At 38.8% G+C, this 15,485-nt stretch overlaps 1 protein-coding gene across 4 annotated transcripts in view; it reads left to right on the top strand.

The window, feature by feature from the left end:
• The window catches only part of phf21aa (PHD finger protein 21Aa), a 28,384-nt gene extending 13,040 nt beyond the window's left edge, over window positions 1-15,344 (top strand). Inside the window, exons 8-18 of one of the 4 annotated variants that reach the window (XR_012359981.1) lie at window positions 1,198-1,281; window positions 4,041-4,298; window positions 4,574-4,732; window positions 4,826-4,877; window positions 4,955-5,034; window positions 5,122-5,179; window positions 8,470-8,492; window positions 8,568-8,731; window positions 9,363-9,438; window positions 11,762-11,865; window positions 12,058-12,194. Coding sequence is in view for 3 of the 4 variants with exons in the window: in XM_073859074.1 (XP_073715175.1) it covers window positions 1,198-1,281; window positions 4,041-4,298; window positions 4,574-4,732; window positions 4,826-4,877; window positions 4,955-5,034; window positions 5,122-5,179; window positions 8,568-8,731; window positions 9,363-9,438; window positions 11,762-11,865; window positions 12,058-12,648 (1,626 nt within the window). In the remaining variant the exon portion in view is untranslated. Of the gene's footprint in view, window positions 1-1,197; window positions 1,282-4,040; window positions 4,299-4,573; window positions 4,733-4,825; window positions 4,878-4,954; window positions 5,035-5,121; window positions 5,180-8,469; window positions 8,493-8,567; window positions 8,732-9,362; window positions 9,439-11,761; window positions 11,866-12,057 lie in introns of all 4 variants that reach the window. The other 3 variants (XM_073859074.1, XM_073859075.1, XM_073859076.1) reach the window with 3 other exon arrangements.
• The last annotated feature ends 141 nt before the right edge of the window (window positions 15,345-15,485 follow it).

Raw genomic sequence — 15,485 nt, 5'->3', positions numbered from 1 at the left:
CGCTTAACGTTTTTCACAGCGATCAGCTGTAAAATGTTTTGGTCCTGCACGATTTTCACTGACTTTGAGTAAAATTATGGAAAGTTTTTCATAAGATCCCCTGGGGTCAATGTGTTAGCATGACAGAAACTTGGGGGAGTGGCGTTTATTGCATTTTGGGAAAAAAGGGAGAAAAGATGACAGAATAACACGGCGGATATTGGATTTTGCGTTAAATTAAGAATTTACTTTTTAATACTGACCTGATATAATACTGATTCTGGCAGTAACTAATTTTTTTCAAAAATGGCGTTTATTGCATTTTGGAACCAAACTCTTCATATCTATGGCATTTTTGAAGGAGCGCTGAGTGCGGAAAAGCAGCCAACGTCATTCGCGTCTTTCCATTGTCCAATCGAATGAAGGGAGAGGCGGGCCTTAGGTTGTAGTGAAGGAAGTTTACTCACTTGCTCACTCTTTTCTGTGTGTTTGTGCACCTCTCACCCTCAAGCAAGGTCAGAGCAAGCGTCTTCTTTTTAAAGTTTCTACTAATATGACAGTTGACAGCAAAAGTCAATGTTCAATAAATTAATACTTCAATATTTGATTGACAAGACAGCTGACTCGGTGGTTGCCTAGCAATATAAAAAGCCATGTCGCGCTGTGTTTCCAAGCATTTAAAACACGTTTGGTGTGATTAGCCCCTTAGTATGGTAAAGGCCTAGGTATAGTTCACTTTTTACACATACGCGACGATCAGCAAATTTCGCCATCAGAATAGTACGCACAAACTTTATTTGCCAGATTTTTTTTATCTGAGCTACTTTGGACCCGCAGGTCACACATGCACATTTTGGTTTATCCACAAGGTGGCAACTGTAGGTAGACGATGAAAAACAAAAACAGACCGGAAAGCGTGCAAGCTCTGGAAGTACCCTCAATTGTACAACTGTAGCATGAAAGAGTACAAAGATTTACATGAGTTTTAACTGGTGGCATTAAGAGCTTTAAAGCTGCTTAACTGCTCTTTACAGACCCCTGTAGGCCAGAAGAGGTAGTGCATGTGTCCGATGCCTATGTTTGCATTCAAATGAAGTGTGCTTTGCAAGGCTCCTCGTTCGACTGTGCATATAACCCTGGCGTACACGTAAAAAATGAACTATACTTCCAAGTTAAGAGTGTCTTTGTTTCACAAATAAACGGCTGGTCTTGTCACAGGTTCAAGCAGCCTCACAACCAATCAAAGTTCCTCAGTTTGTCCCTCCCACCAGACAGACAACTCGGCCAGCCACTCTACTGCAGGTTTGTTTCCATGGAAACCCTTCACACCCTAATGCCTGGCTGGACTAGTGAAAAGCCCTCACTGTTAAGTGTTAGTGTGCGTCTGTGTATCTTGGGTGTGTTTTCTTAAGTACAGATGTTGCTTTTCTTTGCAGTGTTTTTTCTTTGTGGTATATTGCTTTGGATTTTATTTATCTTTGCTTGTACAGTGGTGACATTTGCACTCCCTGCTTTTGCTTTCGCTCTTAATCCTGAACCGATCCTTTACCCTGATCTTTCTATGGCTGTATTGTATGCTGTTGCATTCTCACTGGTGGTGTATAATGAATATGTTCATAATATATATTAGGCATGGGCATGAATTATCCTATTTTTGAAAATGTCCAGCTTGTATATGTGTAGTTATATTCTTTGTTATGGAACTTGATATAGGCAAGCCAAAAAAAATATAAGAAATAAGAAATAAATGAGTAGCTCAGATGCAAAAGCCGTTTCATTGGACGCACGTGCGTTGTCATGGTTACACGCATGGCACGAAGTTCATTTTTGGTCTATTGTTTCTCAGTCTGGCTAGTGCTTAAGGCCTGGGACACACTGGATGATTTTTACATCTTAAACAATTTTAAATCCATGGTAGACCACAGACATAGGGACAGTGTCAAACGATTTTAACAGAAACGTGAGATCAAACGTGACTTGAGAAACAATTGTGATAGTTCTTGCATAAAAAATTATTACAGCACTTGTAGTGTTACCAAGTCAATATTCTTTCTCAATACTCTTTTTTTTTCATGTTATGTTTGTGAGGGTTTTGTTTTAACTATAAAAGCACGGCACATCTGCTTGCACACTCTCTTTGGCTATTGCAGCTGTCATGTAGGAGGCAGCCCGATCAAGAGTCGTAAATATCAAAGTTTGATATTTACAAATTTGGGATCGGGCAGGCTCCAGCGTGATCTGGAGCAGCAAAATAATCGCAATGACACCACACACTGGAGGTTTTTTGGACAAATCGGCTGCAGTAAAACACTTATTGGGTCACGCCCCCTTTCGATCGCTGAGGGTTTAAATTAGGCTTAAAAACTTCACATGTGTGGCCAGCCTAAACTGACCTCTAGAACAACATCTTGTCGAAAATAAAAATGTTTTGGTTTCCTAAAGACAAGGGAAATGGTGAGCATGGATCAATGTGTGAAGAGAGGTTTGGCAGCCAGGCACGAGTTTAAGGATCCGTAGCTAACATTGTAAACATTAAGGTTACACAGTAATGTTAGCTCAGTGTCGTTTTTGATACGCTTTAGCTATGATTTGAACTAAGGTAATTTGCTTGTTATTTATTTTGCTATAAATAACCACAAACTGAAGCAACACCAATACCCCCCAAAGAACCACACTTAAAAGTAACATGTTAAAAAAAAGTCTTTTAACTTTCTTAAAGTCTTAAAACTTTTAACAAGTAATATGACACTCACCATGTGTGTGCTTGAACAGATCCTCTTCCTTGTTAACCTTTAACCTTGGATGTAATTCCCAACTTATTTATATTCTTTCTAAATAATAGTTTGTGTCATCAATAACACCAATGATACATAATCTGAGGACAAATATTCTTTTAAAATTATTTATATTAATTGACAAACAGAAACGATAAAAAAGTGTTCCAGCCAATAAACAACAAGAAGGATTTGAGGGTGGGGGTTGGGTGCGTTCATGAAAGCACGGAAGGGAGGGGAATGATTTAGCTACGCTCCGTTTGTTTGAAAATGGTTCAAACATCAATAAAAAGTGACGTCACACAGATTTAAAGGCGCGCTAAGCCAATACATGCGCTTTATGCCATAAAACAATTTTTGTTTCATACAGTAAACATCTCCTCACTATCTGCTAGCTGCCTGTCCTCTGAACACACTGTAAAAAACCGCGCTCTCTTCAGACAGCCCAGGCTTCGCAAACTGCAACTAAAACAGAGTGGTCAAACCTACCACCACGAAACATAACAAAGTGTTCCAGCCAATAAACGACAAGAAGGATTTGGGAGTGGGGGTTGTGCCCGTTCATGACTCGTTCAGAAAGCACGGAAGGGAGGGGAGGAGTTAGCTACGCTCTGTTTAGTTTGACAACACTTCGAGCGTCAACCGGAAGGGACTTCACACAGATTCGCTTAGCGCGCCTTTAAAGGGACACTCCACTTTATTTGAAAAATATGGTAATTTTCCAGCTCCCCTAGAGTTAAACATTTGATTCTTACTGTTTTGGAATCCATTCAGCCGATCTCCGGGTCTGGCGCTACCACTTTTAGCATAGCTTAGCATAATCCATTAAATCTGATTAGACCATTAGCATCGCGCTCAAAAATAACCAAAGAGTTTCAATATTTTTCCTATTTAAAAACTTGACTCATCTGTAGTTACATCGTGTACTAAGACCGACAGAAAATTAAAAGTTGCAATTTTCTAGGCAGATGTGGCAAACACTGACAGCCGCGCAGTTGCTTGTGACCAAACATTGTGTTAGGTGACTTTAAATGGAACTGAACTTCAACCTGCATCTTAAACAGCAGTTATGTTTACACATAGGCATCATAGAGAGTGTACTGAGGATGTGGGCAATTCGGCAAATAGATGGTAAGCTGTTTTAAACAACTTTGGTGAAGAGATTTGGACGTTAACTTCAGGTGTGCTGGTAATCCGGTAATCGGGACTATTGACTGCTTCAGTTAAACTTTACACTTCTCCAATCATTCCATACATTATTCTCCTCTTTCTTCTGTGTGTGAGCAGGTCAGGCCAAAACCTCCCTCCTCAATTTCTCCAGCTGCTCCAGGTCAGGTCTCTGTGCAGACCTTACAGTCACCGGTGTTACTGAGCACTGCCCTTCCTTCCTCTGGTCATGTCCAGCAGATGCGTATCCTCAACGGCCTGCCTTGCCACAACAGCTGTAATGCAGGCATCCTGATCACTTCATCTACGCACACGCAACAACCTGCTCAGACACACACGCAGCAGTTAATTCACAACAGCTCGGGCTCTGACAACACGGTGAGTTTCTATCCAACACAGTGTGATGTCATAAATTTTGTTTTTTTAGCTTAAATTGAGAATTAATTCACCTAGCGGGTCCAAAAAATTATTAACTGCATATGTGCATTAACTGGACCATTTAAAAAAAGAATAAAGTGATTGGCTTTTTTAGTTGAGAGGTCGGGACAGCCACTATTTGGAGTGTTACTAGTTCTCTAATTCATTAAGTGGTTTAGTTCCTCCCCCTTGGACTCAGTCTGGTACATGTCAACACCATGCTGTTTTTCTTTCAGATACCCATAGTGGAATATGGGACAGAGCCAAAGACTTCATTGCTCATCTCGCCAGACACACCTACACACAGTTCACCTCCACAATCCTCGGATACACCATCTTCACCTGCACCCACCAACACACACACGCCTTCCTCCAAACATCAGGACAACCCTCTGGTATAATGATACAGTCATAACATCATGTTTGTTATAAAGAGGATGATGATTATAGTGGTGTGATGATTACTAAGATAATGACATGTTCTGCAGAAACTGGCCTTCATGCTTTCCTTGGGACTGGTCACACGTGATTATTTAGAAGGTCAGTAGAATAAAATGTGTTTGTGTGTGTATGCGTGTGTATTTGTGAGATGACCTTTCCCTGCTTTGTCTGTGTAGAAATTCAGAGCAGGCGTCAGGAGCGCAAGAGACGGACAACTGCAAATCCCATATATAGTGGAGCCATGTTTGAACCAGAGGTAACAGACATTCACACAAGAACAATACAATACAAACAGCTCACAGATTAAAGATGTTTGAATCCACAATGCTTGTGTGTGTTTCAGAGGAAGAAGAGCTCAATGTCATATCTAAGTTCAATAAATCAGTCTAGCAGAAATACAGGTAAGTTCAGCCAGTCACACAATCTAAATGTACTGTTCGGGTTAAAGCCTCTATATCAGTAGAGGATATTATTTAATGAGGACTATTTATTCATATAACACATTTAAAACGTTTGTAAACTCACAGTGTACACTCCAGGCTCGCAGAATCACAGATGGCGATATATTAATAATTTGTTAAAAATTCTTATTCATGAGTCCATGTCTGGTCATCTTGGATTTTGTTGTGGTGATAAATATTGACAGTTTTTGGTAGTTTTGGATTATGAAACGAGTGTATATTAGCAGGATTTTTTGTTATTTCCCTATGGCATTTGAGATCGGTTGCACCCGGAAGTGGTCCATAATGTCAGATTTAACAAGCCCAATGGCGTTTTTCCATTGCGTAGTACTGCCCAGTACGGTTCAGAACAGTTCACTTTTGGGGGGTTTCATTGTGTGGAATCAGGAACATTTGATATGCTTCGTTGCTCCCGTGTTGAGCATTTGTTTGTAAAGCGAGCTGAACCCAGCCGCGTGGTACTGAGCTGTGTCATACCACACAATGGAAAAGCGATTTATGTAACCCGGTCTGTGAAAACCCATCCTTAAAGGGACACTCCACTTTTTTTGAAAATATGCTCATTTTCCAGCTCCCCTGGAGTTAAACATTTGATTCTTACCGTTTTGAAATCCATTCAGCTGATCTCCAGGTCTGGCGCTACCACTTTTAGCATAGCTTAGCACAATCCATTGAATCTGATTAGACCATTGGCATTGCGCTTAAAGGTGACAAGGGAGTTTTAATGTTTTTCCTATTTTAAACTTGACTCTTCTGTAGTTACATCGTATACTAGGACCGACGGAGGATTGAGGCTGGGATTTTCTGGGCAGATATGGCTGGGAACTGTGCTCTCAAACTGGCGTAGTGGTCAGTGACTTTGCTGGTGTGGCACTGCTGCGGCAGGTGTGGTGATGTTGCGCACTGCACGAAAATAGTCCCCTTGGTTACTTTCAATGGCAAGGGACTAGGGCTGGGAAAAGATTAATCGCGATTAATCGCATACAAAATAAAAGTTATTTTTTTGCATAATATATGTGTGTGTACTGTGTGTAATTATTGTGTATAACCACACACGCAAACATATTCATTGTCAGATTTTTTTATTTATATATCAATTCTTTTATTTATATAGAATATATAAAATATAAATAAATATATATACACATGTAAGTGTTTCTTAAATACATACATGAATGTGTGTGTATTTATATGTACATAATAATTACATACAACACACACTCATATATTATGCCAAAAAAAACTTTTATTTTGTATGCGATTAATTGCAATTAATCTTTTCCCAGCCCTACAAGAGTCTTATTTCGGGCAGTGCGTAATATCACTACGCCTGCTGCAGCCATGTTACATCAGCAAATTCCTCGATTATTACGCCAGAATGGGAGTGTAGTCCTAGCCATGTCTGCCTAGAAAATCGCAACTTTTAATTTTCTGTCGGTCTTGGTACACGATGTAACTATAGAGGGGAGGTTTTAAATAGGAAAAACATTGAAACTCTTTGGTTGTTTTTGAGCGCGATGCTAATGGTCTAATCAGATTTAATGAATTATGCTAAGCTATGCTAAAAGTGCTAAACCCAGACCCAGGGATCGGCTGAATGGATTCCGGAACGGTTGAAGTCAGATGTTTTGCTCTAGGGAGCTGAAAAATTTGCTTTTTTTAAGTGGAATGTCCCTTTAATTCAGTTTTTTGTGATTTACTGTTTACTGTATAAAATCATCCCACATAATGTAAAGAACATTCTGTGAAATTTAACCTTGATATCTTTAATATTGACTAAGTAAGGCCATGTAAAAGATTGAAATCAATGTGAAATCAATGAATGAAATCAAACTTTGATGATGCTCCTAATTTTATAATCAAATTATGGGTTTTCCAGACAGGCCTTATTCTGGTCCCAGACTAAAATGCATGTTTGATCTGCCTTCATTTAAAAACATTTTGCACTGACATATCTTAACATATATCAAGTGCCATTGTTTTGTCTTAAGATGCCCACCAATATTGTTTTTGTAAGATATGCTTGTAACCTTAAGCCTGGATTTCACAAACAGGGTCACATATAGGATAGGTTCCCAAAAGTGGGAATCATTAATGTGAAATTTAAACATCTAATTTTAATTATTATTTTAATAAAATCCAATGCAAATGAGCTTTTGGAACACTGGTTTGATCATCTTTAAAATGTGACTTCATGATTAAAATTATTTTGTTCTAAAAAAAAAATCCTTCGAAACACAAGCCAGTCATTATTTCATGCTTTAAGCTCTTTCTCCTCCCATAGCCTTTTTTTTAACACCCCTCGTCTTGGACTAATCCGCACTGTTTTACTGCCTTCAGTCAGGCTCTGCCCATCTATCTCACACAAGCACACATTCAGCAGTAATGACTGTTTGATTATGTAATGTGCTCACAGGCACTCGGCTGTGGAGTGGTCCTGAAATGTGTGTGTGAGACAGAAAGAAATGACCCTGCAGTGTGTTAAGTGGGATAATGAGTGTCTTTGGGCTGCTGTGGAAGTGTATACATTAGTAAAAGCGACAGACAGTGTTCTCAAACTACTGTATATAGATTCACAGTTTGGTTAGTTTTGCACATTTTACATTTGCAAGAATATCTCCTCATTAGTGTTCCTTCAGTACTTGTGTTGGTGTCACAGAGCACACGTTCATCATTTTCTTGGAATAGAAAACTAGCAAACACAGATTGCTTCTCTTCAGATTGCTGCACTAAACAGAGGATGCCTCAGCTTGCCCAAAGGAGCTGTCACTGTTACATATGCAGTTTTAACTGTTGGCAAAACTCAAGCCATTAGTAACGAAAGTGCAGATGTATCTGTTCGAGGTAAACATCTCTGTCAGAAATTGTAGATAATGTTATTGCGGCTGGAATCAGACTTGAGTAGAAGAGAAATTTTCTGCGGAAATGTTCTTTCCATCTTTTATATTTGAGATAGATATCACAGATATCTGCGCTATGTATCCACGTGAAAAAAATATGATGCCTGAACAAGCACTTTTAATCTTTGCCCTTTGATCCTTTTTTGTGATTAGACTTTCTTAACCACATCTGGCTTAATGTACTGCCGCTGGCTTTTACCAGCTGATCTGAGTCCAACTTTTACAAAATATGTTGTTACCCAGCGTGCAATGTTTCCTTTGTGATCTAACATTGCTCTCTTCCTCCCAACCAACCACCAACCCCAACCCGCCTTCTTCCTGCTACCCTAGCCAATGAGGACAGCTTGTCAGAGGTATGCTACACCAATGTTTTGTCTTCTTTTCTTTCCTTTTCTGTTTTGTTTGTCCTTTTGTTTCATTTCACTCAGATTGCGGTGTTGTGGAGTGGGGGCCCCTCCCCCCAACCACCAGCAGCCATCATTCTGCCTCCCCAGACCTACAGCGGCCCACCACGGGCAGTCCATTCTCCCATGCCCTTTCACTCACCCCTCCATCACATTCACTCTCACCCAGCCCCAACTCGGCGGGGGATGTAAGTAGCTGTGATAGTACACTGCTGTTACTAAGTCCCGATTTAGGCTCTGTCCCAAATGCCGCGCTAAACCCTTGCGGTCCTCCACCCTTCGAGTGTGCACTTTGGTGATTTAATGCCGCGTAGAGTGTTGAGTAATGGAGCATGCATCGGTCCACAAAGGGGGGTGCTTGTGAGCACTATTCTGAAAATGCAAATTGGGACACCCTACGGACTTCATGGACACACGCACACATCGCAAGAGTACACATAAGGTGCGCCATGTGGGACAGGGCCTTAGACTTCCCTATTCTAATGTTTACTATGCTTACCAGCAACATCTAGTGGTAGTGGAGGTGAATTTTTGTTGCTTTCTTATAAAGCAGAAAGTCTGTATATGAATTCATATTTTTAAATTTAGCAAAACATTACTCCCATATATTCAAACCAGCCAACTGAATTAAGACCACTTAAGACTGTGAGTTTAGTCAGCCTCATTTTCTCCACTTCATTTCTTTTTACTTCTATACATTCATTTTCCACATTCATTTTCAATGTTTGTATTTTTGTACTGTATGTATACTGTACATTTGAATGCAGGATGTGATTGGTGGTGTATTTGAATAACACACAATGAACGTGTTTCCATCAGATACTGCAAAAGGAAGATGATATTGAGTGGCCAGGGACACTTGCCATTGTCCATTCCTACATCTCTTATAAAGCAGGTGAGTTTCTCATACAACCAATGCTTTACCACTTTAACAGTAAATCTACAATAGGGGAGAGCGGGGCACAAAGTAATACTTTTTGGCTTTGGCTCTATCATTTAGAAAGTATTTAAGTTACATTAATAATTTATATTTTCCACTTTTTTTTAAATATGCTCATTTTCCAGCTCCCTAGAGTTAAAGGGACACTTCGCCCATTTGCATTAAGCTTTGTATAGTTAGAACCCCAGTCATGTTTTTGAATGGTCGTGCATCATTTCTTCAGTTTCCGCTGAGACAGGAGAAATACAGATTTCAGTGTTGCACTTCTTTCTTCTTTCAATGATGTAAAAATAATCATTTTGCATAATTGAAAGCAGGAAGTCCAATATCTTTGTTGAGGGAGTGAGACTACAAACACCCCTTTTCTTGGACAAATAGGCACCAAATTCTAAATGTATGTTACATTTCAACTACAAATATGACACACTTTCAATAAAGATTAATTTTTCTACGGGTGAAATGCTCCTTTAAACATTTAATTTACCGTTTTGGAATCCATTCAGCTGATCTCTGGGTCTGGGGGTACCACTTTTAGCATAGCTTAGCACAATCCATTGAATCTGATTAGACCATTAGCATCGCGCTAAAAATAACTAAAGAGTTTCAATATTTTTTCTATTTAAAACTTGACTCTTCTGTAGTTACATCGTTTTCTGAGAGTGACAGAAAATTAAAAGTTGTGATTTTCTAGGCTAATATGGCTAGGTACTATACTCTCAATAGTCCCCAGCTATTGAAAGTAACCAAGGGGACTATTTTCAGGCAGTGCGTAATATCACTACGCCTGCTGCAACCATTTTACATCAGCAAAGTCACTGATTATTATGCCAGTTTGAGAGTATAGTTCCTAACCATATCTGCCTAGAAAATCCCAGCTTTTCATTTTTTTTGTCAGTCTCAGTACACAATGTAACTACAGAAGAGTCAAGTTTTAAATAGGAAAAATATCGAAACTCTTTAGTTTTTTGTTTTTTTTGGGAGATGCTAATGGTCTAATCAGATTTAATGGATTGTGCTAATAGTGCCAACGCCAGACCCGGAGATCAGCCGAATGGATTCCAAAACGGTAAAAATCAAATGTTTCACTCCAGGGGAGCTGGAAAATGAGCACATTTTCAAAATAAGTTAAGTGTCTCTTTAAAGTTTGTTTATCGGACCTACCGTTATCGTACAATTACACCAAAAGTGACAGAAGTGCAAACGTTACAACTTTTAATTGTAACAGAGGGTTTGTTGCAAGTTTAACACCTGCTAGTAAATGTAGTTTAAAAACAACTAATTCAATAAAATTCTGTCTGTATACTAAAGGTTGTTATACCACGGGTCTGTTGAATGCTGCATTCTGATTGGCTGAGAAATGTTCTATGGGTGTTGATTATTTTTCTGTAAACCGCACACCTATCTTTTCAAATGTCTTAAAAATAGGCACCAGAGCAATGTTTGTGGTAACCGTGGTATAAGCGAAATAATTGACTCCGGTCCTTTGAATTATTTGAAAATAATGCACACCTGCGGTGTAAGGCACTCTGCTTCGCGTTGTGCCGCATTACCACCTTGGTGTGCATTATTTTCTTATAATTCAATGGCCCGTCGTCAATTATTCCTTACATATTGTTTATATATTTGCCTATAATAGATAGATATCCACACATTCATCCATCCATAATCCTTCATCTAACCATCCTTGTATTATGCATCAATGCATATAAATAGATTTTTATTGAAAGGGTTGCACAATTGACAAAATTTTAGACAAAAAAATTATAATTGTCAGTTATTTCCCCTGGTATTGTATTAACAGTTATCATCTTGATGAATAGTATTTACATTGTTTTCATTTCATTATCATTGTGTACCTGAGGCTTAATTGTAACACTGTGCTAATTAACCCCGCTGTGTTTACATTTTTTTCCATTCCAGCTATCAGTTACTAGGAGTTGCTGACATGTTTCAAAATAGTGTTATGATTAGGTAACAAGACTTATTATAAAATAATATAAGGTTGTATTTGGTAAAAAAATATAAGATGAAGAAATTTACTTCCCTTTCAAAACACTCTTTGTTCAATATCTTAACGAAAACACATCAAAACACAAATATTCACAGGAGATCTTCTGACAGTAAGAGAAAAGACCAAAAGCACAGATGGCTCAGCCCTGTAGAAATATGTAAAGTAGCCGTGTTACAATTAACCCCACGTTAGTTTGTGCCCCGCTCACCCCTATTTATGCAATAAGCCTCTTATATAAGATTTACAAGTACACTTATTTCCTGATAGCTAAAGAGGGAGAGAAAGATCGTCTGGTGAGGTGGAGCACAGAGCTGCGGCAGGAGAGAGAGACACTGGAACACAGAGCAGGACAGCTCAGCAACTCTATAACGGTGAGAGGATGGTTAAATGCCATTAGTATGGCAAGTAGCCCGGTTTTATATTTCTTGGTGTAGCGTAAGATTGATTAATCCCATAACTAAAGCACGATGAGTCACCCTGCTCAAAATTTTATACACCCCTGCAACTATATGATGATGTGATTTCAGTTGTATGAGTCAACGTTGTGCCCTCTCTCTGCACAGAGTTGTATGGATGGCAAAAACAGCGTACTGTCCCGGCAGAGAGAGATGGAGACCTCGCTGGAGAAAATTAGAGGGTTGGTACGTCTCATCAGAGGGATCCAGTTGCCTCCTCTCTCTTACCCAGAGTTCATCTCTCCTGTGGGCGTGGCTAATGGAGATGCGTACCAAAATGGAACTTCCAAACCCAGCAGCTCCAGCACAGACACAAACAACAACACAGATAATGCGACAAGCTCCTGCGAAACTACGGTGATAATTAGCACTCTTACAAGTATAAGCGATACCATAAACCAAAACGCTACGAATAATAACACGGTTCAGACCGATACGACAAACACAAGTGGCGGTGAGGGAACTGACGACAGCGCACAAATAAAAAGCGTGCCCAGAATCAAAGGTGAACCCACAAACAGCACAGCTTTCAGCAATAACAGCAGCAACCAGGGGGTTCCCAGTACCAACGGAACGATGTCTGCAGAAGAGGAAAATCTCAAAAAACATAAAAACAACAACAGTGACCTCAGCGTCATCCCACAAGCCCTCCTCGGCCCAATCGTACCCCTTACGGAAGTGACAGAGGGGGTGAAATAGCATCAGATCCGCCGCCGCAAGTGCGCCAGTTAACAGTATTGTTTTGTGTTTTTGTTTCATCTCTTGTATCTATGAGGGAAAGAAAATCCATAGTGCCATTTACTACATACAGGAAGGAGGTTCCTAAAGTACCAGCAATGTGTATGCTAACGTATGCACACCGAAAAGATTTCTACAAAGAATAATGCTATAGAAAATAAAATAGTAAGAGTAATAAAATTTAAAGATATCACACCGTTGTGTGCCTGATAAAGTTGCCATAGCACCTCTGAGTGGGAAAGCTTCTGAAGAAAGGGGTGAAGGTCTCATTCCTGTATCCCTCTGGAATAGTGCAGCTTCCTATCAGGTCCTGTAGCTCTGATCTAAGACATAAGATATGAAGTATCGAGGCGTTCTGTGTCTGTTTTGTCTGTGAAATGCAGCCGAGGTGCAGTTGTTTCATCTAGTTTTGAGTTGTTGTGTCGATTTCCAAGGCTCCAGACCAGAACATGGAGCACAAAATATGTTATCACATATAAAGGTCTTCCAGACGTTCTGCTGGAGATTTAACCAGAATTATCATTTCGTGTTTTTTAACGGAAACATTTCTGTAAATACATTTTGGTATTTTTACACCTTTTTTTGTCATAAAATATCCTTTAGTTCTGTTTTGCCAAATAATTGATGCCACAGGGAACTGTTATTTTATGTTACTCGGAACATTCAATAGATATTTATATAAGTAGTAGAATAGTATTTGTAGTGTCAGTCCTGAATTGTCTGTGAGGTACCAATTCTGATCATGCCTTATCTTCTGAACAGATGTGATTTAATGAGAGTGCAGTTTTATCTCAGTCATTGATCATTTTTAACAGAAGGGCATGATTTGAGACATACTGATCTCTCTCGCTCCATTAAAACTCTGTCTCCATATCCACCACGTCTTACCATGGTGTAGCAGGGGTCTCATGCCTTGTCCAATAACTTGGATTTCTTAAAGCTATAAAAATATATTTTTGGCGTACGCACATGCAGTCAAAAGTGTCCCATAAAACCAGTGTGCCGGTAACGTTATGCTTATTGGCCAGTTTAAGGGCTTCTGTTCTGTATCATTGTCACCTTACTAGGTGGTCACTAGGTGTTTTATAAACCTGTCTAAAAGCACAACACAGCAGGCGTACGTTTAATGCTTAGTGTCACTGTTTTACCATGGTGTCCTGGGGGTTGTCATCACAATAATTTAACATCTGGATGCATTACTCGACTCTCATGAAAGCCTTTACCACTGTATATTTCAAACGGCGCGTGAGACTGCACGTGAGCAAGCACAGAGGAAAAACGATTGATTCCAAAATACGGCCAACCAAGATACAAAGTCGTGAAAGTTTAAACACTGTATCCTGTGCCAAAATGACACTTTTATAGTGTTTAAGAAAGCACAAGAAAAAATAACACACAGGGGATGCATTGCTGTTGATAATACACAGAAATCTCTACAGTGATTCGATCTTACTTTCAGGTTTGTGAGTGTTTATGTTTTCAGTGCTGAACAAGCAGTTCTGGCCTACAGTAGCCTCTGTGTATTGGTTGCCTTATAGAATATGTTAGGCTGTTTTATTGTAGTGTTCTCAGTGTGTTAGAGTCAGTTGTCAGCACAATGAGTGAGATTTTCACTATTATGAAACAGAAATGACTTTATCATCCCGTGTCGGATCATTCTGGTTGTGGACATACTGAGCTGTTAGTGAGGACTGTGCCTGCGCTGCCTAGAGCGAATCTAATCACTACACATAACAACTCTTAAGTGCTTACATCGTAAAATACAACACGAATTGCTAGTATATTCATTCACTTTTTTACATCACATCTAAGCTTTTAAATATTTTCTCAAAGATACAATATTTCAACAAAATCACACATTATAAAGTAAATAAAAATAATTTATCACAACTGCAAAAATTCCAAAGTGACATCCAGAGAAACATGCATTATATCCGTGGTTTAATGGTATGTCAGGTTTTCTAGTGTGGTAATAAAAATGAACGAAAAGGAAAAGGGTCTCCCTTACGTAAATGCTCATTGGATGTGACATTTGCAAATGTCATATGGCTAAGATGCCTAAGGCCAGATGTGGCTAATAGGACGCAGTGGTTCTGTGACAAATAGAAGGGAATCTACCGTGTCTCCAGATTTGTGTGATTTCCAAATGAGAATTTTGTAAAAACCTGATCTCCTCAGATGTTAATGTTTACTGAGAGCTCAGGCGTTTGTTCATGTTCTCGAGATGACGATTCACATTCTTACACCTCATGCTGTTACCTCATTCAGGTTGATGAAACCCTTAAGTCAAATCAAGGATGGATTATTGCAACAGAAAATATCACTGCTTAATCTAATGTCCTAAACTATAAATTAAAAACACAATTTACATTTATTTGTTGTATAAAAAGTGTCTAGATTCTTTCATAATAGTTTTTAAAAAAAAGGATGTGTATTGCTCTTTCGTTTCATTTACTTTTATACCATGTTTTGTTTGTTATTCTTGTGTGTTGCCTGATGTCTGTTTACCTTTTTTTCATAGTCCATTTGTAAGTTATTTGAATATATAACTTCATGATTTTGTTCAGTTGAGAAAGCTGGAGAGTATTACTGGAGCATTTGATCAATTTGTATTTATTTATTTTTATCATTTTTGCTAAATAAAATTGTAAATTTAATAGTTCCTTTTTTGTTCAACTTACATCTGACTGAAGTGTATTTAAATGAGATAAAATTAGAATTATCAGTATACTACTGGTCATTTAAATGCTATATTCACAATACAAATTTAACAATACAAACATTTGTCTTATAATAGA

Source organism: Misgurnus anguillicaudatus, chromosome 21, assembly GCF_027580225.2.
Source record: "Misgurnus anguillicaudatus chromosome 21, ASM2758022v2, whole genome shotgun sequence".
Classification (NCBI taxonomy): domain Eukaryota; kingdom Metazoa; phylum Chordata; class Actinopteri; order Cypriniformes; family Cobitidae; genus Misgurnus; species Misgurnus anguillicaudatus.
The sequence above is the reverse complement of the archived record's forward strand: the minus strand, read 5'-3'. Positions and strand labels throughout refer to the sequence as shown.